A 23,612-nucleotide genomic window follows, 5' to 3' on the forward strand; every position below is an offset into this window, starting at 1 on the left:
GGAGGATGCTTTGGAAAGGGGCAAGGCAAAGTCAGAGAGATCTTTAAAGAGTCTCAAATGTAATTCAACCCAGAAAGAGGAGGTTCTGCATTAGGGCGGGACCAGTGCGATGGGGCCAGGGTGGTGGGGGAGGGGCAGCAGAAGCCTGAGATTTTAGAAGGTGACACAGAAGAGAGGCTTGGAGACCACTTCAGTGTGCTGGGTGACGGACAGGAGGAAGCAGGGCTGACTCCCAAGTGTTTGGGTTTTGGAAGTCTCCTCTTCAACACAAATACCTAGCCCAATACTGAGCACGGCCTGGCAGTCTAGTCACTGCTGCTCAAGGAAGATGCTTCATGAAATAAGTCAAAGTGATACTTGCTTTTGTAGTAAGGAGGGGCAACATCCTGCACCTGGGTTGTCACAGTGTATTTATTGCCGGCTGCTAGATTACTTGGATTTTCATAATCTAGATCACCAATCAACTAGATTAAAACAGAGATATCAGATTACACAGAAAAGCAATCCTTTTAATTCAACGGATGAAGACATTTTTCTATCTATAAGTAGAAATGCAAATTGAAAAGCCTTTCTGGAAAGCATTTGCCTACATAAGGAACTTTAAAGCGTTATGCCCATAACTGTCCATGTGTCCATTCTCTGCTCACTGCTAATGAATTTATTGGAAAGAATCTATGTTTAAAGATGTCCATCAAGTACTATTGCCCAACAGGCTCAAGACTGCAGGTTAACTGAAACCAGTTTGGCTCAGTGGATAGAGTGTCGGCCTGCGGACTGAAAGGTCCCAGGTTCGATTCCGATCAAGGGCATGTACCTTGGTTGCGGGCATATCCCCAGTAGGAGATGTGCAGGAGGCAGCTGATCGATGTTACTTTCTCACCGATGTTTCTAACTCTCTATCTCTCTCACTTCCTCTCTGTAAAAAATCAATAAAATATATTTTTAAAAAAAGACTGCAGGTTAGTTGAAAAGAAGCACAATATAGAATCCTATATGCAGGAATAATTCCATAATTTAAAATACGTATGCATATATGTATAGAATATACATAAATCTATGTATAGTGAAGAAGAAGGAAATATACCAAAATGCTATTAGTGGTTATCACTGATTGGCAATGCTTTTCTATGTTTCCTACATCAAGCATATATTAATTTCTTCAACAGAAAAAAAAATATTTTTTAGCTGACACTATGAATAAAATTGGTAAAGACGTTCTTGGGGACAGAAAAAGGGCTTTGGATGGGAGGTGGAGAATGGGGTGGGTGAGAGAATGCCACCTAGTGGGCTGTTTGCTCTCCTCACTGTGGAATTATCTCTGATGCAAAGTCCCCTTTCCCCCCCACCAGGACCACTGCCCCCAAAGTTCCCCCTACTGCCTCCCTCGGCCCTTCCTTTTCCCTCCAGTGGAAACCCTGAAGGTTAAGGTCTCATACAGCTTTTCTTCTTCTCTTTTAAAAATATATTTTTATTGATTTCAGAGAGGGAGAGAGAGACTGAAACATCAATGATGAGAGAGAATTATTGATTGGCTGCTTTCTGCACGCCCCACACGGGATCGAACCGGCAAACGGGGCATGTGCCCTGACCGGGAATCGAACTGTGACCTCATGGTTCATAGGTCAATGCTCAACCACCGAGCCATGTCAGCCGGGCGAGATCTGCTTTCCATGCCCGCCCTGCTTCCAAGTCTGCTTTGCCCCGTGGGGATGCTGTTGAGTGAGGCTACCTAAACAGCCTGGCTTTCTCATTCCCCTCTGGGTCTGCAGTGGTCGTTCAAGGCTGAATTTAGCAGGATACACTCATCAAGGCCCTGGGCCTGCTTTCTCTCATCTCACACCTCCACTGTCCAGAAGGAGCACTCAAATATACGACAGTACTTGAGCCCAGGGGGCACTAACGTGACTATAGAGGCAGCTAAGCAGGCACAGCAAACTGCAGCTATGCAAGAGAGAATCCAGTCTTTAGCACCCCAGGCATAACTATGCATAACAGACGATTCCGGAACTTGGGTAAAATAAAGAGCAAATGGGGAAAACAGAGTCACTATTATGTGTGTCAGTTACAGCCCTGCAGTGAGGGAGTTACCTTGGAAATTTCTCTCTCAGGGGCAGCAAAAGCACCATGCATGCTAGACCAGCTTCCCCCATGCCCTCTCAACCATGCAATGACCATTAACTGACCACAATTTTCCCAGAGCCAGCTGGATCCTGTAAGAATCTGCTGCGGCTCCCCACTCCAGATGGCTCGGTAAAGTTGAATTGGCTGTTTGGTGCTTCGCTGTCATCATCAAAGCAGACCGTGTTCAGGTCCAGAAGCAACGTCCCCTTGGCTGCGCGTTCAGGCACCATAATGCTGGCGAAGAGACGTGATTCAATAGTTTCCCCAACAAATGGCGACTGAGTGTTCCTTCTGACATAGACCCAAGGCCAGACAGCTCCGCTTTAGTTTTAGTTCAAAGCAAGTCCCTGGTAACTGCAGTAACGGCCTAACTAGAGTCTCTGCTCTGCCCTGGCCTCCTTTCTGGGGGTCCTTAACACACCCGCCAGAGGGACCCTGATGCATGCTGTCAGGTCGGGTCACTCCTCTGCTCCTAAATCCCACGTGGCTCCTCATTGCACTCAAAAACCTCACTTTAACCTGTGCACCACCACCCTCACCCTTACCTGTCTGAACTCATCGCTTCCTTGTTCCCTCTACTCCAGCCCAGCCTGGTGCTCCTTGAACACTCCCCAGGCTCTGCCCTCAGGGCCATTCCACCTACTGTGGAACGCCCTTCCCACCAAGGTCTATGTGGCCGCCTTTTCACTTCCTTTAATCTCTAACCCAATGTTACCTTCTCAGGAGGCTATCCCGGCGATCCTACCTAAACTGTGACTGAGCCCTGCCCATAGCTTCCTCTTCCATTCCCCGTTTTTATTTTTAATTCTTGGCACTTGTTGTTTTCCAACATACTAGATAGCTTACTTATTTATCCGGTTCATCATCGTTTGCCCCACTCGACTGTAAGCTCTACAAAGGCTGGGATCCTTGCTTTGTTCTGGACATGCTCAATAGACATTTGTTGAATGAATGGATGGTAGCTTATGAGACTAGCACGGTAGTAAAGAAGAATACATATAAAGGAGAATGTAAGAAAAATATAAATTCTCCCACCTCCTGTCAGAGTTTATAATCTGCTTAGGGGAAACGCGGCGCCCCTCACCTTCCATGCTTTGAAGGTTGGGAATTCCTCTACTTGTTCCTAATAGCGTCAATATCATAGCAGGGTGTCCTAGCACCTTAGTATTATTCCTTCAATAGAGGTTTATTAAGAGTCAAATTCAGGGCTCCTAATCTCTGATGGTCCCAGGGTCTAAGCAAACAGCACAAGTAAAGCTGCCCACAACCAAGAGCTATCTGGTCAAGCCCAGCTTGGCATGGGAAACTGAGCAACATGATTAACACTGACAGGCTTCAGTTCATTGAGGAGCTTTATCGTGCTTCCAGGTTTCAGTTTTCCCATCTGTAAAATGGACGTAAATGATGCCAGTTAGCTTTTGTTACATAACAAACCAGCCCCAACGTAGTGGCTTAAAGCAACAGGCACATGTTACTTCTTTCAATATTAAGGATTAGCCGTTCATTCTTTTGGTTCTAGTTCAGCTTGGCTGTGGTCACTGGCAGCTTGGCCGGGGCTAGATATCTAGAATGACCTTGTTCACATGTCTGGTGGTAGGAAGGTGGTGGTTCTATTTCATGGCGTCTCCTATCCTCCAGGAGACTAGTTCGGGCTTTTCACATGAAGATCTCAGGTTTCCAAAAGCAGCAAAAGAGGGCAAGCCCCAGCGCATGTATCCTTCCGGGCCTCTGCGGGGCCACATTTGTGAATGTTCCAACGGCCAAAACAACTGATGTGGTCAAGGGCAGATTCAAGTAGTAGAAAGAGAAACCCCTATCTTGACGGGAGGAATGGCGAAATCACATTGCACGGGCCCGCAGACAGGCAGGGAGGGATTTGTGGCTGGTGTTTTGGTTTTGGGTTTGTTTGGGTTTTTAGTTTTGTTTGTTTATTTGTTTTTGCTACCTACCTTCAATCATAGTTTGCCTCGGGCAGAATTTCTTACAAAAAGTGTATTTGGCTGCCATGAGAATGTGCCTGGAAGACCTTCAATCACAGGACCATAATTGACCCCAGATGCCAGCTGCTGGGCTCTGAAATCCATTGCTATGTTTGCAATGAGGCCATGTGCCCATGACTGGGCGTGGCAGAGATTAAGACAGGCTCATTCCTGTGCTAGGGCAGCTGACTTTGGCTTCAGGACTTCCCAGTGCCCTAGATGAACCTTCCATGGACAGCATGGCCTGCTAGAAGGTTTCTGCCCTCCTCGCCCCCTCATTGTCTTCTGCAGGCATTTCCCCTATTAAATGCCTTTAACATTTACTCCTATCTCCTCAGAGCACCCAGACTAATGTGTTCAATTCTTTAATCCTCTGAACTGTCACCTCTCTACAACCAAATTGTGCTCCCTTCTACTATTGGCAGCTAAAATGGGCTCTGGGCTCAGCAAACATGGAGCAAATTCTGACAGCAAGGATGGTCTTAGGCTGCTGAGGATAACTGGGTTCGCTCCGTGGAAAGCACTTTTTCTGACAGGTGTAACTGAATCTCCACGATGCCTCATTGGCAAAGATCACCTTGCCTACACAGTGTCATGGTTTTTATTCACAAGTACTTGGAATAGATGCCATTTATTAAACACCAACTATATGCTGTATCACTTAAAAAATATCATCTCTAATCCCCTCATTTCCAAAGGGTTTATATTCTTGTCCCCTTTTAGAGGTGAAGAAAGAGTCGTTTGGAGTGGTTTCAAGACCTGTCCAGGATAGTTGATGCATACGGGCACAGTTCCCTATTGTCTGTGTTAGAGTCACAGGAAATACTACTTCAAGTTCCATGATTCAGTGAGTCTCCAGGCCCACAGATGGTTTGGGAATCTGAGCCCTGATTCTAGCTCTGCAGAGACCAGGAGGTTGCATCATGCAAAGAATCCAGGGTCCTGAAGCCAGATGACTCACTATTCATACACGCATCCCCTCAGGGCTGCCTGGCATGTGCTTTTCATTCATCTCTGACACTTGGTATTTTCCCCCTAAACACTTGACTTGGAAAACCACTCCTCCTCATTCATCAATCCTTGCCTCAAAAGCAGGCTGCCCCCACTCCTAGCCATCTGACCACGGTCCCCTCCCCAGGCAAAGGTGACTGGCCCGATGACATTCGGAATCAGCTGGCCTTCTCTGGCTCTGGCTCTCAGTAAGCACTTTCAGCCTCATAGCTTACAAGCAGAGTGGGGCTGTCACAGGCTTTTGATGCCTCCATCAGGGCCCTGGGCTCGCTCATCACCAGCCTGGGAAAAGTAGGGGCCTGGGTCTAAGGGCTATTTCCCTCTTGGCCCAGCCCAAGAGCCTGAGACTCACAAGACAGCCGGGGGCCAGGCACGCAGCCCTGCCTCCTCCCACCCTCTTCTACCTGCTCTCCCAAACTCCAGTGCAGGGATGGCACCAAGAGCCTTGAGCCCTGAAGGAGTAAATATTCAGGGACAAATGTTGTTAGAGTTAAGGTGGCAACACTACTTCTGTTGTTTGGTGTGCTTGGATTCTGGCATGGTGGGAAGGGGAAGGAGGTAAGGATGGGAGGATGGGAGGTAATGCAGGGTCAGGGTTCACAGCCCCTGCAGTATGAAAATGAGGCTGGGTTTTGGAGTAAAGACCTCCAAGGAGCTTTTTGTTGTCCTGCCTCACATCTTGTCTGGAGGGACTTGAGTATTACTTAGAGTTTCCTTTAGTACTAAATACAATTAGTTCACTTCTGGCTTTGACTTTCAGGGCTAATTTGGAGAGAAGATTATCAAGAGTAGGATTCTGCATGGGTTTGCCTGGACAGTCTAGGATATTTAAAATGTGATTTTACCAGCCAATATGGAATGGAATGCTGTCTGCAAATGCCATCCATGCATCAGGGTTCTCCAGAGTGCAGGAGGCCACAGCGTGCATTTAACAGCACTGTACCAAAGGGAGAAAGCTGACAAGGAAGCGTGGAGAGAGCACAGTCCTCTCCAGTAAGTACTGTACTCAGACTTCTTACTCCTCAACCCCTCTCCCCACCTTCAGGGCAGGGGACAGTAGAAGAGCAGCAGGGCCTAGAAGGGCAGCATAGAAGGAGAGGAATTCCCCAGGATGCACTGGAGCCACCCAAGAATGCTGGCATAGATTTAGATTTTCAAAGAAAGTAGAGGTGCGACTCTGCATGTCATCTCTACTCCAGCCCCAGGGCCCAGACTTCTGGTAACAGTGGTGGGTTCGATTTATACACGTAATGGGGTAGAAGTCACGATCCTAACTACCCATGGCACCATCTCCACCCATCAAACAGGCTCTGAGGTTATGGTTGGAATAGGTGCCTATCACATGATCAAGGTTATTATTGACTTGAGGGCCTCATGCGGCTCTTTGGCCCCATGACATGGGCCACGAAGTTTCAATCGCACTGTACATGCACGCCCGCACGTGGTATTTTGTGGAAGAGCCACACTCAAAGGGCCAGTTTGCCGACCACTGGTCTAGGGTCCTTTGCTCTTTCCACAGTCACACTATGGATTGTGCCGGTGTCCAATGTCTCCTGGAGTTTAAAAAGTCAACTTGCAAAACCAGTCAAAGATAAACGGACAAACTCCGAAGGAGACTGTCCAGGTGGACATCTGAACATAGAACTACTCTGGTCGTCAGCTTGCTCCAGGGGGAGCCACCTTCAGATTCCTAAGAAACGGGAGCTAGCTATTCCAAAAGCACTGCGGAGAGGAAGCTACCCCAGGCCGTCGCTAATCTTGTGGCATTCAGACAAACTACTTAGTAGAAAGACAATACTGTTTTCAAAAAGGCATATGAACCCAGAGTCACAAGGGACTTTATCTTAAAGTAATGATGAATAGATTGTGAGACAAACAACAGATCAAAACGCAGAAAATAACTTGCATCCCACTTGTATCTGCATTTCCCCCTTTCTATTGCCTTTCTGTACATGCAATTAAGTTGCGTAAAGTGAATTAGATGCTTTGTTTTAAGTAAATACTTGGTTTGATTTATTCATATTACTGGCGGTGTGTTTCTCTTTCAACTATATATCATAACCACTAACAGCACCGTCTTCCCATGAATGGCAATAAATAAAGGAAAGGCACAGCCCAGGGAGGGTCTAACAAGTCCCTGTAGTACTTTTCACCGATGGAGATGAACACATTGTAGAAGAGAGCAAAATAAAAATATGTTTTAACCCAGTTAGAAAGTGGAGAAGGGAGACGATGAACGAAGAGGAAAGAAAATGAAAGAGAGGTAAGAAAAAAGGATGATGGAAGGAAAACTTATCAACTGAATCGGACATTTCACTCTACTTATTTCATGAGCCACGTCCTCGTGCGCATAATTCTTCAGCTTCACCTGAGAATAACCAGAGTGGTCGAAGGGCTGAGGACCACTGAGGAGGTGAAATCCCCAGCACGTGTCTCAGGGTGTGAATACCTGAAGGTGAACTTGGTGCAAGTAGCAGGGTTGTCATTAATGTCCTTCACCAGGAAGGTTATCTGCATGCGATTCTCCTGACCCCCGAAGGGTCTGTCCTTCACCAGAACTTCCAGGGAAATGGCGGGATTTTGTCTTAATTCGCCTGCATCTCGGTCTAGCCTGTGGGCCACTTGGATGGTACCAGTCACTAAGAAGGCAAAGATTAGAACATGACTCTTTGGAGAGAAATGAAGAGTAAAGGCAGATGGAGACCTGTAGTACATTGAAGAGAACATTCTGATATGGGGACAGGCTTACACAGAAACTATCCTCACACAAACTCATTTTTTAAAATTCATGTGTAAATTTGTGTATTGGACATTGATTGGGGTATCTGGCCCGACCCTTCTAGAATTGTTTACCCCTTACTTCAGGGTTGGGCCCATAGATGAGTGGACTGGTAGGCAGCTGACTCCCGCCTGACCCCCTGGGTTCCCTTACTGGAGATTTTGTAGCCGAGAGACATAAGTTGGGTAACCATTCAGATTAATAGTAGAGCTACAGGTAAGAGGCCAGAACTCTAGCTGCTGAGGTTACAGGAGCAGTGCTGATCCCCAGCCTTTCCAGGTCCAGACTGCCCCACTCTTTCTCATGAGATACCTAGCATCCTACTGATGTGTCCCTATCTTTATCCGCCCCCCCCCCCCTGCTTGGTTTGATTTGCCTTAATTTCTGTTACTTGCAACCAAAGAGTCTTAAATATGCTCCCCCTGCAAAACACTGTATTGGTTAAAAGTTCCATTTTGCAATACTAGCATGAACAACATTTTTAATCGTGGTTGTCTGTCCCTATACTATCAGCTGAGTGAGGTCCTTGGTGACAGAGAATTAGGAAGCTTTTAGAGGTAGAGCATAGTTATGGCCTTGGCCTGTCTCTCCTGGGAGCAAGTATCCTTTGCCCTAAAGCCTTTTGGGCAAATAACACATTGACTTTCTGGGATTGTTCAATGCTGGCCTCCACAAAACCATTATGTAAAGTGAGGTCTCTTTTGGCGATGCATAGGAACTCTTGAGGTGATACAGTCTAGGAGTGGTGAAGAGGGTCAGATCTGAAGTTGGGCAGCTTCAATGTGTATATCAGACTCACAACTTACAAGCTGTGAGAACTTGGACAAGTGGCTTAACCTATCTGAGTCTCTTTCTAAGCCTGTTTCTTCATCTGTCAAATGCAGATTATGATAGTTTGTTGAGTTGCTGTGCTGAGTACTTTATTTTTTAATTATTTTTATTGATTTTTTTTAGAGAGGGGAAGGACGAGAGAGAACCATCGATGTGAGAGAAACAGCAATTGGTTGCCTCCCATATGCATCCAACCAGGTATAAACCTGCATCTGGGTATGTGCCCTGATGGGGAATCGAACTCACTGCCCTTTGGTGTACTATATGCAACGATGCTCCAACCAACTGAGCCACACTGGCCAGGGTGTGCTGAGTAATTTAGATGAAAAGTATGTGGGTCACTCAACAGAGAGCCTGGTCTATATTAAAAGAAACTCCCCTTCTCTGCACCGAGACACCTAGATGGGAAAATAATGCCCAGCAATCAGCAAATTGATCTAGATCAGTGTGGTACAGGACAGTAACCACGAGCCACATGTGGTGAGCACTTGAAATGCCGCTAGTTCAAACGGAGACTTGCAGTAAATATGAAACACACAACAAACTTCAAAGCCTTGGTACAAAAAAAATAATATAAAATATCTCATTCATAACCTTTAAATATTAACTACATGTTAAAATATTTTTGATCTGTTGGTGTTAGCTAAAATTCCTTATTAAAATTAATTTCACGTGCTTCTTTTTAGTTCTTAAAAATGTGGCTACTAGAAACTTTAAAATGGCTTATGTGACTTCTGTTTCTATTGGACAACACTGGTCTAGACCCCCTTTTCAGGCCAATGAATTCACCCATCCTTACATAAAGAACCTGCTTCAAGGCTGAAATAGTGGTACATCTGTTGACTGTTTAGATTCTGCAACCCCCATGCCAGTTGGGTTTTTTGTTTTTATTTTTCTGTTAAACCTCACCAGAGGATATTTTTTCCATTGATTTTTTTTAAGAGATAGCTGAAAGGAGGGAGAGAGAGAGAGAGAGAGAGAGAGAGAGAGAAAGAGAGAGAGATAGAGAGAGAGAAACATTGATTGGTTGCCTCTTGCATGTGCCCGGACCAGGCTAGGGATCCAACCTACCAGCCAGGTAGGCGCCCTTGACTGGAAATAGAACCCACGACCCTTCAGTTTACAGGCCGACACTAACCACTGAGCTACAGGCCAGGTTGATGTCAGCTGTTTTTAAGACGCTTATTACCCTGTTAACTTATGATATTCTAGACCGAAAGGCATGCCCAGATCAGAAGGCACACAAACTATTTGAAAAACAACCCAAGCGGCTGGCTGAATTAAAAGATGCGCATAAATGATATGCGTGTGAGTGACTTACACTGATTTATCATGAAATAGCTGTTGACCGTAGTGATGCTGTAGAGGAGGAAACTGGCCAAACCTTCATTATCAGGGTCCTCAGCTGTGATATTGGCCACGACGGTTCCTGGACCCAGCTCTTCCGGAATCACATACATTCGCGTTGGGCTGGAACAGAAATACAGCAGACACAGCTAATTTTCAGGGACACGGGAGGGTAGAGACTGGAGGTGGGTATTTTGGTTCATGCTAAATATAGCTCTGAGCTGTGGAAGTTGCATCAGCATGCTCAGAGGGAGGACGCAGCAGCTGAAAGGATGGGAGGCTGGCTTTTGTATTTCCAAGGATCACATCCCTGTGGGTGCAATGAAAGCGCCGCGCGGTTATTGCAATGGTTTGCATGGGCCGCGGTCTCTGACTTCACCCATTCCTGATGCCATTTCAGAGCAGCGTTAACGTTGTTTTAAAATAGGCATAGTTGATGTGTCCAGCCATCTTCTCTTTTTCTTCCAATTCTTGTGCAGAAGTTCCCTGAATGATTTTTAAAAGCCATCTGGAAATAACGTCCAGAACGACAGATTTCTGATTCCCATCACATGGCAGCCACCAAAGCCAGACACATGGTAAACCTTCTCTATTCTAGTTTTTTTTCATTTCTTCTCTGCTCAGTTTTTTTTTTTATTTCTCCCTTGTCCTTTTTTGTTTCTTTGCTTGAGGAGGCAGAATGTATGCACAGAACTTATGTACCTTCCCAAGTAGCATTAATCATGAGGTCAGCTCTCTGAATGGAGAAATGAGCGCACCCCCCCCCACCTCTCTGCAGAAGCCAAGGTGAGAACACTGCCCTCCAAGGATGATTTCTACAAAACAGCCTCAAATCGCCAATTTACCCATCTTCCTCAGACCTCCGCTGCCTTCAGAAAAGGCTGGTAATAAGACAGGGAGCTCTGAAGTTTTAACTACGCAACTTGGGTAAATTGAGTGATTCTGAATGCAACAAGGGAGGCTTATTGTTTAAAATAACTGCAGGAAGTCCTACTGCTGAGGAAAAATCACTTCAGTGGGGCAAGTCGTCACCGCTAATTTGCCAGTTTCCTAAACGTGGATTTTCCCACATGAGATCTTCGTTAAGAGGGAAGGTTATACCTCAGATCTAAACGATGGCATTCATTTCCTGAGCTCTGAATATTTCTGCAGCCTGGCCAGTGTTGCTCAGTGGTTGAACATCGATCCATGCACTAGGAGGTCATGGTTCGATTCCTGGTAAGGGCACATGCCTGGCTTGCGGGCTCGATGCCCAGTAGGGGGCATGCTGGAGACAGCTGATCCATGTTTCTCTGTCAGTGATGCTTCTGTCTCGCTTTCCCTCTCTCTTCCTCTCTCTAATATCAATAAAAGTATACATATTTTTAAAAAGAATATTTCTGCAGCTCCGTCTCATCATCCCTGGAGGGCAGGTGGGACCAGAGCAAGGAAAAAGGACAGGGGACCTCTGGCAGAGTCAGAGGCAGGAAGAGAAACCTGGGCCCGGGCCCTCCCCAACCTCCTCCTGTGTGCACCCTGGGCCTGCCCCCCTCCCAGAGGTGAGTCCGCTGACGGGGGACAGTAATCTTGTTCTGATCAAGAAGCCACCTGGTGCTCTGGACTCCTCCTCCTCCAGTGTCCCGCTGAAGCAGCCTGTCAATCCACTGACTTACCTCACCCCCCCTCTCAGGGGGTCTGTGCTGTGCCCACTGATGGGTCCAGGATTAGACAAGTGAGTAGGGCCAAGGAGGCAGGAATGGCAGGAACTGAACCAGAGCCGGAGGAGAGAGGGGCCAGCCCCAGCTCCTACATCGGGACCAAGCCCTTATGTCCACCATCTGAGAGCCCCTGTTTCTAACCTGTTAGAGTTTTCCTTTGGTTACTTGGAGTGGGTTCTGTTAACCTCCACCACAGAGATTCCTGTGGCACCTGTGCCACATCCCAGCTGGGTCCCTGCTACTTCAGTCATGGTCCCTGATTTCTTAACAGGCTCCCTGGGGGTGCAGACCTCAGCCCACTCCATCCCCTGAATTCAGAATCTGCATTTTCAAAAGACGCCCGGGGACTGACACGCACTTTAAAGTTTGAGCAGGACTGTTACAACGAATCACCAGAGGTGACAAGCACTGGCTCCCAGCTTCTCATAGGACAGGCCCAGGACACCTTGGGAGGAGACTCTCCCCCTCCCCCTCCCTCCTTCGCTAAGGCTGTGGTCTCCCTGGGGGTGATTACGTTGGTTGTCACAATAAGGGAAGGAGACTGCTATTGGCATCTAAGGGGTAGAGGCCAGGGATGCTGCTAAACATCCCATGATGCACAGGATGCCGCCCCATCATATGGAAGTATCCAGCTCAAAATGTCAGCCGTTTAGGACCGCACTGCTTCTGAAGGCTCATCTGGTCCATGCCGGGCGCCCCAGGAAAGCAGGTCCCTGGGAAGGGGACTGGTCAGGCTGCTGGTGGTGGCACAGCTCCTCAGGTAAAACATCCTCCCCTTGGCTGGCCGGACACTGAGCCTGGCAGAAGATGAAATCTTTGGTTTATTTGGTTTGGGAACCCAAGACCCAAATATGAATAAAACATCATTTAATGTAAAGATGTTACCCTCAGGCCACAGTTAAGATCCATTCAAAGCATGGTGAAACCAGGGGCCTTGCAGCCATCCCATAGGGCAGAGCTCTGACTTGCTGCCGTACCTTTTTCCTCATAACAGGATCTCCAGAGCCTGGGTGATGGGTAGACAAGAGCCAGTGGCCATGCTCAAGGGGAAGGGGGTGAACTCGGGGTGACCGTGATATGATGACTTCATCACTACGAATAAATATTCAGTAGGTGCATAAGGTTGTGTATATGCTGCCAGGCACCAGGTTGAAAAGGACTGTGAGTAAATACAAAAAAAAACAGGTGGAAGGGGAGAAAGACCTACTCTAAAAACAGTGCTCTGCAAAAATAGCAAGCATTGTGCTTGGCATGTAGAGAGTAAATGTTAAGTCCAGTACTTTTATAATCTAGTGCTCCACTTGAATAATAGCAGAGTCCCAGAGTGTACTCGTGAGTCCATAAAGTTCAGATGTTTGTCACCACCCAGGGAGACTCTTTCAACAACAGAAATAGTTCTTGCTTTGGTCTTAGTAGGACCTTAACAAACAGTAAAGATAGAAGAGTTGTTTCCACAGTTTACATTTTTACTTCACACTCAAAGTCACTGTCCTTGAGTCAGTTTGAGGATTTAATTTTGTTAACCCTGAATTAAGCAATTTATGGTTAGTCCTAGCTCTGATATTGGGGGGGTGGGGGGGAGAAGAATCATGGCTGAACCATGAAAACCCTCAAAGTCAGCACCTAGTTCGAAACTAAGCAAACTCTTTTGGATTGTGGATGGCTGAGGGGCTAGGCTGACTCTGACTCTGAGAAGCTGTGCCACCACCAGCAATCCGGGCAATGTCAGGGCAACTCCTGCCCCAAATCCTCCCTCAAGAGCGCGGACTTTCACAGACCCATCCCAACCAACAGCCATGGAACACTGTTTGAAATAAAGTCGACTGGTTTTTTTAATGGTTAGATGGCCACAAAGGTCATACTCTGTCTGGAATGGAACCTAACAGGTTCATCTTTCAAACCAAAAGTGAGAACCAGAGTTCCAGACGGATCTCTGGGGCCCCAACAACCTGCCAAGGTCATGTTCTCTCTCTGCTGAGGTCAATTGCTTTATTTTGGAAGATGTAGTCCAAACCAGATGGTCTGCAAGTTCTGCCCTTGGGGAAATTATTTTCTCCTTTGCAACCCTGTTAGCCTGTTTTCCCACCTCACAGACCGGGGGTGTGGGGGTGGCTGCAGAATTCGTCAGCTCCAGCCCATAGCCATCACCTTCCTCTGGGGGTTACTGATGAATCCACGGTGCTGAGCGGCCAGTGCTGGAGTCTGAATCGGGCTGGGATGTCATAACTATTTATAAACTGCCTGGATTGTGCCCCCGGAGGAACCCATCAGCAGAAGTGTACTGCCTTGTGCTTTTGAGCTTAACCTGGCAACAGACATCCACGGGAAACATTACGTGGGAATGTATCTGCTGCTGTTCCCTCCACATCAACACCCAGCAACTGGCCTGTAGGCTGCTAAAATCCGGAAGTTTCACAACTGTGCTGTGTTTTGCCAAATGGCACCAGGTTGGCCTGGGAGTGGGGTGGTCTTAATACCTCCCAACTTCAGAGAGATAAGGGGCCCAAGGTCATCGGTTGCAAGCATTCTGCGTAGTGAAGCCTCCTGATTGAATTTATTCACAGCCATTAATGCAGTTAACCTCAGGCAGGTGGTTTTGCCAGTTTCCTTGTGGCTGCCTCTGAGCCCACCAGTGACTGGGGCAGGCAAAGTCTTCTACAGTAAGCCAAGATGTTTGCAGGGTCATATGCTATCTCAGAACCCTATGTTCCCCCCCTAAATCCCCATCTATGACAGGCTCGGGTCTCCCCTTTGTGCCTGAGCTGGTGCTGGGCACATTCCCACAGGCTGCCTCCATCAGATTCACTTACCTTCTCACCTCTGCTGGATGTAGGAGCTGCCAGATCTCTTTACTGGACCCGCCACGGCAGGAAGGAGCTCAGGGCACCCAGCATGTTTTACAAATTCTTGCGGCACACCGTTTGAAAAAAATCACTGGTCTATCTGATAACCCAGACGGCTACTAAGTGACTAAGGGGATGGAGAGGATCAAATACAGTGCGGCTACGCTGGACAAAGCGATGATTCATGCCCCAAGTGGGATGGAGCAGACATTGTAAGATTTCATCACACCACTCAAGACTGTGTGCAATTGAAAACTTATAATTGTTTATTTCTGGAATCTTCCATTTAATGTTTTTAGTCTGTGGTTGACCACAGGTAACTGAAACCACGAAAAGCCAAACTGTAGAAACATTATACTGTATTTATCTTCTCCATAAGCCCAGTGGCAAGCCTCCAACAGGGGGAATCGTGTCCAGCCCCACCCCTGCCCCACCATACCCACAACTCTTTGGTGCATGTGAATGTGGGGGTGCAGAATTAGGGGAGCAAAGGTAGAAGACAGAAGTCCAGAGACCCAGGGAAAGGACACTGATGATCTCAGGCCTCTTCTAGGCCAGAGCAGGACACCTCTGTCTTGTATTAAATGTGTCTGAGAAGGCTCTGTCACCTAAGAGAGATGTGCCCGTGGCCCACGGAGCCCTGATTGCCCCAGGCCTACCTGGTAAAGCGTGGGATTTCGTCATTGATGTTCACGATGTTCGCCTGCAACGATGTGGAGGCTCCGAGGCCTTCGCTATCCCTCACTTCCACAGTGAGGTGGTAACTGTCAGGAGAACATTCCAAGTGTGGGAGTCAAGCTTTGAAATGTGGGGTGGGAGGAGGGAGGAAAGTCTGCTCCCTTTCTGCCGCCCCCTCCAGGTGCTCCTGCAGAGTCCGGCCTGCTATGCCCACCCGTCTTTCCCCACCTCTAAAACCCCACTCCTGCATTTCTCGTCCTGTAGGAATCATTCATAGCCACCACCTCACATGTGCTCATGCCCACCATCTTGCACACTCCATCTCCATCATTCCTCACAGCATCTCTGCAAAGTGTGCACCCATGTGAGGAAACCGAGGCCCCTGTGGATTAAGTCACTAGCCCTGGTTCTCACAGCCCGTGCAGAGCCAAGAGCCTGTGTGTTTTCATCTTCAGACCCTGGCCTCTCCTCACAGCTTTTCTCGGAGGCCTGCTCACTTCCACCCTGCTGCTTTCATGTTAGCAAAGAGCTCTGGCAGCTGCCTCTCCCCGTGCTTTGGGTGCCCTCTCCCTCACCGTCATTCTTATTATCTGCCGATGAAGATTGTGGATGGGGAAGGAGGCCTTCCATGTAACTGCCTTATTCCCTTTCTGGCCCTCCCTTCCCTCTTCACTTGGCAGGAAGGCAGCAAACTGCTCAGGGCCTCCCTAGCTGCGCTCACTCAGCCTGCACTACGCCTGCTCCTTGACCCTCAGATAAAGGAACTTCAAGCAAGGCCATCGGCAAAGGCTACCTGTTATGCCCTGCTTCAAAGTCAAAGCCTGTTGTGGAGAAGAGGGTCCCATTAGCAGACATGCTGAAGCTCTTCGAGGGAGAAATCAGGAAATACTGAAAAACAAGGACAAAAAGAACGTGACTAAGCACACTTATCTTTCCCCAGAGGACATGTCTGTTCGGTTCCCACTTTATATTCTTGGCTCATGGAACACTCTTGATGCATCAGGATGAAGCTCAAATAGTGAGTTCTCAGGCTTAATGGCGCTTGAATCAAGAAACGTCGGGCCGAGGCTGGTTTGGCTCAGTGGATAGAGCGTCGGCCTGCGGACTCAAGCGGGTTCGATTCCAGTCAAGGGCATGTGCCTGGGTTCCGGGCACATCCCCGGTGGGAGGTGTGCAGGAGGCGGCTGATCGATGTTTCTCTCTTATCGATGTTTCTAACTCTCTATCTCTCTCCCTTCCTCTCTGTAAAAAGTCAATAAAATATATTTAAAAAAGAAAGAAAGAAAGAAAGAAAGAAACGTCGGATCCGTTGTTGGGAGCCTCTGACCCCGACTTGCCACACCCCGAGGAGCTGATCGCTGGTCCTGCTGTAGTTACAGAATGCATATGAAAGGCCTGCGTGGGCCTCCTGCTTCGGGGCCCCTCTCCTTTGCCCTGTCACGGCATTCTCACTGCCGCCGCCCAGGCCCACTTCCTTAACCAACACTGTTAAACACAGCCACCATGCCTACGGTAACAGGACAATACTAAAGTAAATGAGCTCTGGTCTTCACACGTAACCGAACTTATGATAGCGCGGGGGTGCAAAACATGTTCATAAGCATCATCCATTGAAATAATGGAAGGGCCAAGGGAAGGACAAGTGTGAGAGGAAATGAAACTTAATGGAGCCCAAGCCTGAAGCTGGTTGGAGATATAGAAGGGCTGTTTCAAAACCTGATCTGAGGGTTGTGGCCACTGGTCAAGTCTTCCAGTGTCTTGGGGACTTGAGAGTCTTCGTCCTTCTTGGCTTCCAGTGCCCAGTCCAGCTCTCTTGATGACCCTCTGCCCAGCACCTCTTGCTCGGACAGGAATATAGGCTTATTTGTCCGGTCCACGAAAGGCCTGCTCATAGGAGGACTACCCTGTGCTCTCCACAGTGCTCACCAAGATGGAGCCCTTGCTCCCATGATGGAGTCAACAATGCAAGGGAAGGACCTGGATCAGAAGAGTTGAGTCCAAATTCTGGTTGGGATGAGCCCCTTCCTTGCCTGTAATTTAGGGATGATACCACCAACTGCTTGTTCCAGTCACTGTGAGGATTAAATTCCAATGCATGCTGTAAAATGTGGAGGGCCACAGGCCACTGAGGCTCACACGTGTATGTCCATTTGTTCCAAAGGGCTTTAGGGTTAGAAGGTTTTATTGTTTCCTACATGGATGAGGGATGACCTCTCTTCCATGGCCCCTGAGTTCTAGAATCAAAGGCAACACCAGCCAAGGATTCCAACCCAGAGACTTGGTATTGTCATCACAGCTGAGCTCCCCATCAGAGAAGAGAGGATGCACAGAAAAGACATTAAAGGTCTCCTTTGGGCATTTATATGGTTTTTAAGCCATTTAAAAAGTGCTTACCTTCCATTTACTATTTAATAACATTTTCCTAGTATTAATGAATATATCTTTTATACAAAAATTGGGAAAGACAGAAAAGTATAAAAAAGAAACTCAATTGTAGTCATCATTATTTTCATGGATAGCCTTATCCTCTTTTCTATGCAAACATACACTCTCCAAAAAACTGGGCTGATGTTATAATATCTGCACTTTTCATTTATAGCTTGAGCATTTCCCCATAGTCTTAAATCTTATTTTACAGCTTGGCTGGTTAATGGTGGCGCAGTGTTCTACTGTAGGGGGTATTTTACTAAGTCTCTCTGGCTGGTCACTTAGAGAGGAAATATTTTTGAGGGGAACTATTTGGGCAGTATCAAGGAGTGCCCTTCTCCCAGCCCCCAAATTGCATATGCACTCAGCGGCCTGACGTTTAAATCCCAAGCTCCCTCCCCCTCAACTCTCCTGCTCATAGCCTGGGAGCAAGGGCCTAGGCTCGCAGCTGCCTGCACACAGAGCAGTTCCATGTCTTTAAGCAGAGCCTTCCTGGCAGAGAATCCTCACGTATCCATAGATCAGAGGTTCGCACTAGATGTGATACAATGGTTTATAGACCCAAGCAGGGCATTTTCCACATGCACCTAACCGGGGATGTCTTTTCACATGGTTTGAAATGCTCTAACAGTGGTCAGCAAACGGCGGCTCGCGAGGCACATGCGGCTCTTTGGTCCCTTGAATGTGGCTCTTCTACAAAATACCACGTGCGGACGCGCACGTACAGTGTGATTGAAACTTTGTGGCCCATGCACAGAAGTCGGTATTTTGTGGAAGAGCCACACTCAAGGGGCCAAAGAGCCGCATGTGGCTCACGAGCCACAGTTTGCCGACCACTGCTAGGAGGTAGCTCTCCAGTTCTAGTTGGTCCCCCAACTGTGCAAGGTCTTGGGATATGGAGATGACAGTCAGGTCCTGCTGTGCAAAAGCTATGGTCAACTGAGGAAACACACAAAGAAGATATGGGAGAGGCAGTCCAAGAGGGATGAACACAGAGTGTGATGGGAAGAGGGAAGGAGGACGCTTAGGCCCGTCTGGAATGGAAGAGTCACAAATTGGGGCCGTGAAGTTAAGTTCAGTGGCTTTTGGAGCCAGACAGCTGAATCGGAATCCTGTTTCTACCACTTTTCAGCTTGTGCAACAAAGAGTAATAAAATAGGGCATGCCCCATCGTGCAGAGTTCTAGAGCAGGGCCTGGTACATGGTGAGCCCTCCGTATATGTTAACGATCACTGTCCAGTTAGAATGTAAGGTCCAGGAGGAAAAGGGCTTCATTTTACTCACTGCTATGTCCCTAGTGCCTAAGACGTCATCGATGCTCAATAAATAGGTGTTAAACGTTAAATATTGGGGTTTTCTTCTTGCCTGTTTCCCATCTGAGAGCAGCATTCCAAACTTAAAGGATCTTAAAATCTTTTTTGAAAATACAGCAACAAGCCGAAACCGGTTTGGCTCAATGGATAGAGCGTCGGCCTGCGAACTGAAGGGTCCCGGGTTCGATTCCGGTCAAGGGCATGTACCTGGGTTGCGGGCACATCCCCAGTGGGAGATGTGCAGGAGGCAGCTGATTGATGTTTCTCTCTCATCGATGTTTCTAACTCTCTATCTCTCTCCCTTCCACTCTGTAAAAAATCAATAAAATATATATTTAAAAAAAAGAAAATACAGCAACAAAAAACTTGTTAAACTTTAAAAAAAATCTGTTTGAATTTGGTAAAGCCAGTCTTGATTATGAAATCTTCTCCAGTTCTGTCTACAGCCTCAGCAAAAATGAACGAGAAAAAAGAAAAAGAAAAAACAGAGCCAGATAGAAAGAGTAAAACTGTAGAACAAGGAGCATGGGGAATCTTTATTAAAAGTCTGATTTCCTGGAATCCTGATTTTTTTTTTCCTTTTAGCATCATGCTAATTTCCTTTATCCCTGAACTTATGAGCTTGCGTTAATGGGAATAGCAGTTTTGTACTTAGAAAGGAGATAATATCCATAGACTAAAAATATTGTGTCATGTGGCCATTTGCCAGCAATTCCAAAAGCGTTCTGTAAAACCTGGCATTCTCTCCCCTTTTTAAAGGCTTGTTTAATCAAGGCTGCTCCCTGGATATTCATTCTTGGAAAACAGAAATTAAATAGAATGAAAAGCAACTGCAGCCCCTCTCTGCTCCAAGACTGGCTAAGAAAAGTCCTGAGTAATCAGATCAATTCGGTTAACAAATGCTTGTCAGACAAGCTCCACAGTTTCCCCGCTGGGAATATTCCTTTACCACCACCCCAGGTTTCTCTCTCTGCAGCCCCTTGGCAGCTGCGGTTTGCTCACGGACACAAAAGCTTCAGTGTGGAAGGCGAGGAGCCGTGCTTCCTGCCCCATTCACCCTTTATGGTGCCATTGGTGCCGGGAGAAAGGAGGGAGAGAGGGAGCTGGCCCAGTTTCCTGAAATGTCAGGCTCCCTGGGGAGGGCACAGCACCTCCGGCGGCTCCCCCACTGCAGTTGGAGTCACAGGCAAATAATGAGTCCACCTGTGCGGGTTTGCAGCCATCAGTTGCTTTCAGGCCTGCAATGGAATTGAGCTACAAGAATTCTGCCTCCTGTTTCCAAAGAACAGAGCAGTCAAGGTCCAGAGGGAAGGAAGGACCCTTATGCTTCCCAAGTCCTGGGAGTGCCAATGGCTGTAAGCCTCTGAGAACATGCCCCAGACCAGCGGTTCTCAACCTGTGGGTTGCGATCCTTTTGGGGTTCAAACGACCCTTTCACAGGGGTCACCTAAGACCATCGGAAACCACATAATTACATATTGTTTTTGTGATTAATCACTATGCTTTAATTATGTTCAATTTGTAACAATGAAAATGGGGGTCACCACAACATGAGGAACTGTATTGAAGGGTCGAGGCATTAGGAAGGTTGAGAACCACTATCCCAGACCCACCCAGAGGACCCACCACAGGGCACACCTTCCAACCGGGCTGTCTCAAGTTATGTATATGATGCCACAATTCTATTATGTTTTTCATTGTATGCTGAATATTTTAATAAAAGCCTCAATTCCTCCCTTTTCCCCTTTTCCCATCACTATCCCAACTCAGAAGTGGGAGGTGGAGACAGGGGTGTGGGGGAGAGGGTGCTTAGGAGAAAAAAATTACCATTAAAAAACCCTACTTGAAGCCCTTAACTTGGCCTGTTCATGTTGTGTTATTATAAAGGTGAGCTAAATGGGTTATAGGCAAGTATTTGAATGTTCTTAAAAGAGCCACATTTGTAAATGCAGAATGCTATCCATACCAATCCTTTACTGATAAAGCTGCAGAATCTATCTCATATTTTGTCATTCTTTTTTTTAATAATCAGCCTGGGACCCGTTCTTTGATTTAGGCTTTGCTAATCGTAAGGACAATGATCCCCGTCTATTCGAGAAAGCGTCTCTCCCAGTGTACCAACAGTGGTCAGTGGCGATGTCGGGAGTGGGAGTTGTCCAACACCCCTGCTTTCTCCTTTCTTCAGCATTTTAATAAGAACCCGGAGCAGAATGTGTCTTGCAAAGACTTCAGTGGTGGCTTCCAAATGGACAGGTAAGTGCCGGGGCCGCTGTGTGACTGGTGTGTGTCTGTGGGGAGGGGGAGGGCAGTGGAAGTGCATGGGGAACAGGGAGGGTGCTGTCACTCAGGAAAGAAAGGGTCAGGGCACCAAAGTCAACATTTGTCAGAACACTGGAGAAGGGGCTGAGCAGGAGTCGGGTCAGAGACCTCAGCTCTCACTCGAGTGGCCTGGCCCAGGCAAGGGCCTCACTTCCCTCCCTCACCCAGAAATAAGTGGGTCTGAACAGTCCCGTCTCCTGACAGTCACTATAAACTCAGGAAGATCAAAAGACACAACCGGCTGCCGCTTCTGGGAGCCATGCGCCAGACAGAGCGGGGAGAGAACTCCTTTCCCTGCTGCCCTCCTGGTAGCCCAGCTACTAGCAAGGTTATTGCTCTTTTAATTTAATCCTATGTCTGCCCTGGTGAAGACAAAGCACATTTCACTTTATGCAAAAGTCCTTCCCTAATGGAAAGGCCAAGAGAAAGCCCCTTAATGGAGGAATTGCTGCACTAGATCACTTTGCTTCCAGCTGCGAAACTGATTAACGTCCTGAGAGTCCCGGAGGAGGCTGTGCGGCAGTTACAGGGCCATTTCCAAGCAGGGGGAGAGGAGGGACATGGGAGTGGGCGGGAGGGGTTGGGTTGCATGGAGCCTCCTTCAGGAGGTGGAGACAGGGCAGGGGGAGGCGGTCCAGGGAAGAAATGCTGATATGATTATTCACATACGGACCATCCTGTGTGTCTTTATATTCTGAGCCCACCACCGACGCCTGCCTCTGAACATGCATCCCCTGCACCCCATCACAACACAGAAGGTGCACAGGGCAGGGGGGCTGGTGCTGGTTCAAAGTCTGCACTGTCCAGCCACTGGCACCTGTGGCTACTGAGCATTTGCAGTGTGGCTGGTCTGAAAGGAGAGGAGCTGCACGAAGACTTGCATTTAAAAAAAAGGGTGTGAGCCCTAACCGGTTTGGCTCAGTGGATAGAGCGTCGGCCTGCGGACTAGAAGGTTCCAGTATTTTTTTTAAAAAGAGGTGTGAAATATTGCATAAAGCGTTTTTATGTTGATTCTATGTTGAGATGATAATAGTTCAGACATATTGACTTAAACTATATTAAAATTAATTCCACCTGTCTCATTTTACTTTTTGAATGGAGCTACGAGAACATTTAAAATTATATATATGCAGCATTCTTTTCCGGTCAAATTCCAGCTTGATTGAGCAGAGCTGGTCCCAACAATTTACAACCACATGCTCTTTGAATTTCTCTAAAAACGAGGAAATACCAGTGGTTTCTGCATTAGCCCCAATTTCACTTCCTCTGTGACACAGTTTCACTTCATTACACTGGATAAGGATTTGTCATTTTAAAGCAGTTGGGGTTTCTGGACATGTCCTAGAGCAAGTTTTAATTCATCCTTTCTCTGCTAGTTGCTGTCACCAGCAAAGTGACTCCTGGGACACACTGGGTAAGATGACAGGCACAGACCAAGCGTAGTGGCTTCACGCACATGCTTTGGTGTGTATTAAAGTCTGTACTTGTTTGTTCAGTTCAGTGGTTCTCAAATGGTAGATGCATCAGAATCACCTGGGAAGTGTTCCAATTCAGCATTCTGATGTGGAGTCCAAGACTCTGCATTTATAAAAAGCAGCCTATGTATTTTCTCACACAGGGGCCTGACCCCTCTGAGAAACACTCATAAACTAGTGTTCCCGGCCTTTCTGACCAGAAGAATTGCCCAGGGTATTTGGCAAATTTGCAGATTCCCAGGCCCATCCCAGGCCCACAGAATCCAAAACTGAGAGAATTGGGAAATTTGGGAAACTGTTTCAAAGCAGCTGTTCTCAGCCCCTGTTTGTACCTGAGATCACCAGGGGGCTTTTATTATTTTTTTAAGTATTTTATTTTTAATTTTTAAAAATATGTTTTTACTGATTTCATTGATCAGCTGCCTCCTGCATGCCCCCCACTGGAGATCGAGCTTGCAACCTGGGCATGTGCCCTGACCAGGAATTGAACCGTGACCTCCTGGTTCATGGGTTGATGCTCAACCACTGAGCCACACTTTTAAAGCTGACACCTGGGTCACTCTCCCGGTCAATTACATCAGACTTTTAGGGGGCGGGACCCAGACATCTGGGTGTTTTTGCTTTTTTTAAGTTCCTCTGGTGGCTTCAGTTTACAGCCAAGGTTGAAAAGCACGGGTTTGATCAATAGCACATTAACCCATCTCCTTTCTCCTTGTACAGAGCAAAAATATGTCATTTAGTACCCCCAAGAGCCCAAAATAAAATGTCGAAGCACAAAGGCCATCGTATGTT

At 47.3% G+C, this 23,612-nt stretch overlaps 1 protein-coding gene across 1 annotated transcript in view; it reads right to left on the bottom strand.

The window, feature by feature from the left end:
• The window catches only part of CDHR3 (cadherin related family member 3), a 51,215-nt gene that overhangs the window by 17,360 nt on the left and 10,243 nt on the right, over positions 1 to 23,612 (bottom strand). Inside the window, exons 5-10 of the mRNA XM_015571212.1 lie at positions 16,080 to 16,174; positions 15,268 to 15,372; positions 10,043 to 10,191; positions 7,561 to 7,750; positions 2,184 to 2,355; positions 362 to 464 (exon numbers count right to left, since the gene is read on the bottom strand). Of these exons, the coding sequence (XP_015426698.1) occupies positions 362 to 464; positions 2,184 to 2,355; positions 7,561 to 7,750; positions 10,043 to 10,191; positions 15,268 to 15,372; positions 16,080 to 16,174 (814 nt within the window). The remainder of the gene's footprint in view (positions 1 to 361; positions 465 to 2,183; positions 2,356 to 7,560; positions 7,751 to 10,042; positions 10,192 to 15,267; positions 15,373 to 16,079; positions 16,175 to 23,612) is intronic.

Source organism: Myotis davidii, unplaced genomic scaffold (assembly GCF_000327345.1).
Source record: "Myotis davidii unplaced genomic scaffold, ASM32734v1 scaffold125, whole genome shotgun sequence".
Taxonomy (NCBI): Eukaryota; Metazoa; Chordata; class Mammalia; order Chiroptera; family Vespertilionidae; genus Myotis; species Myotis davidii.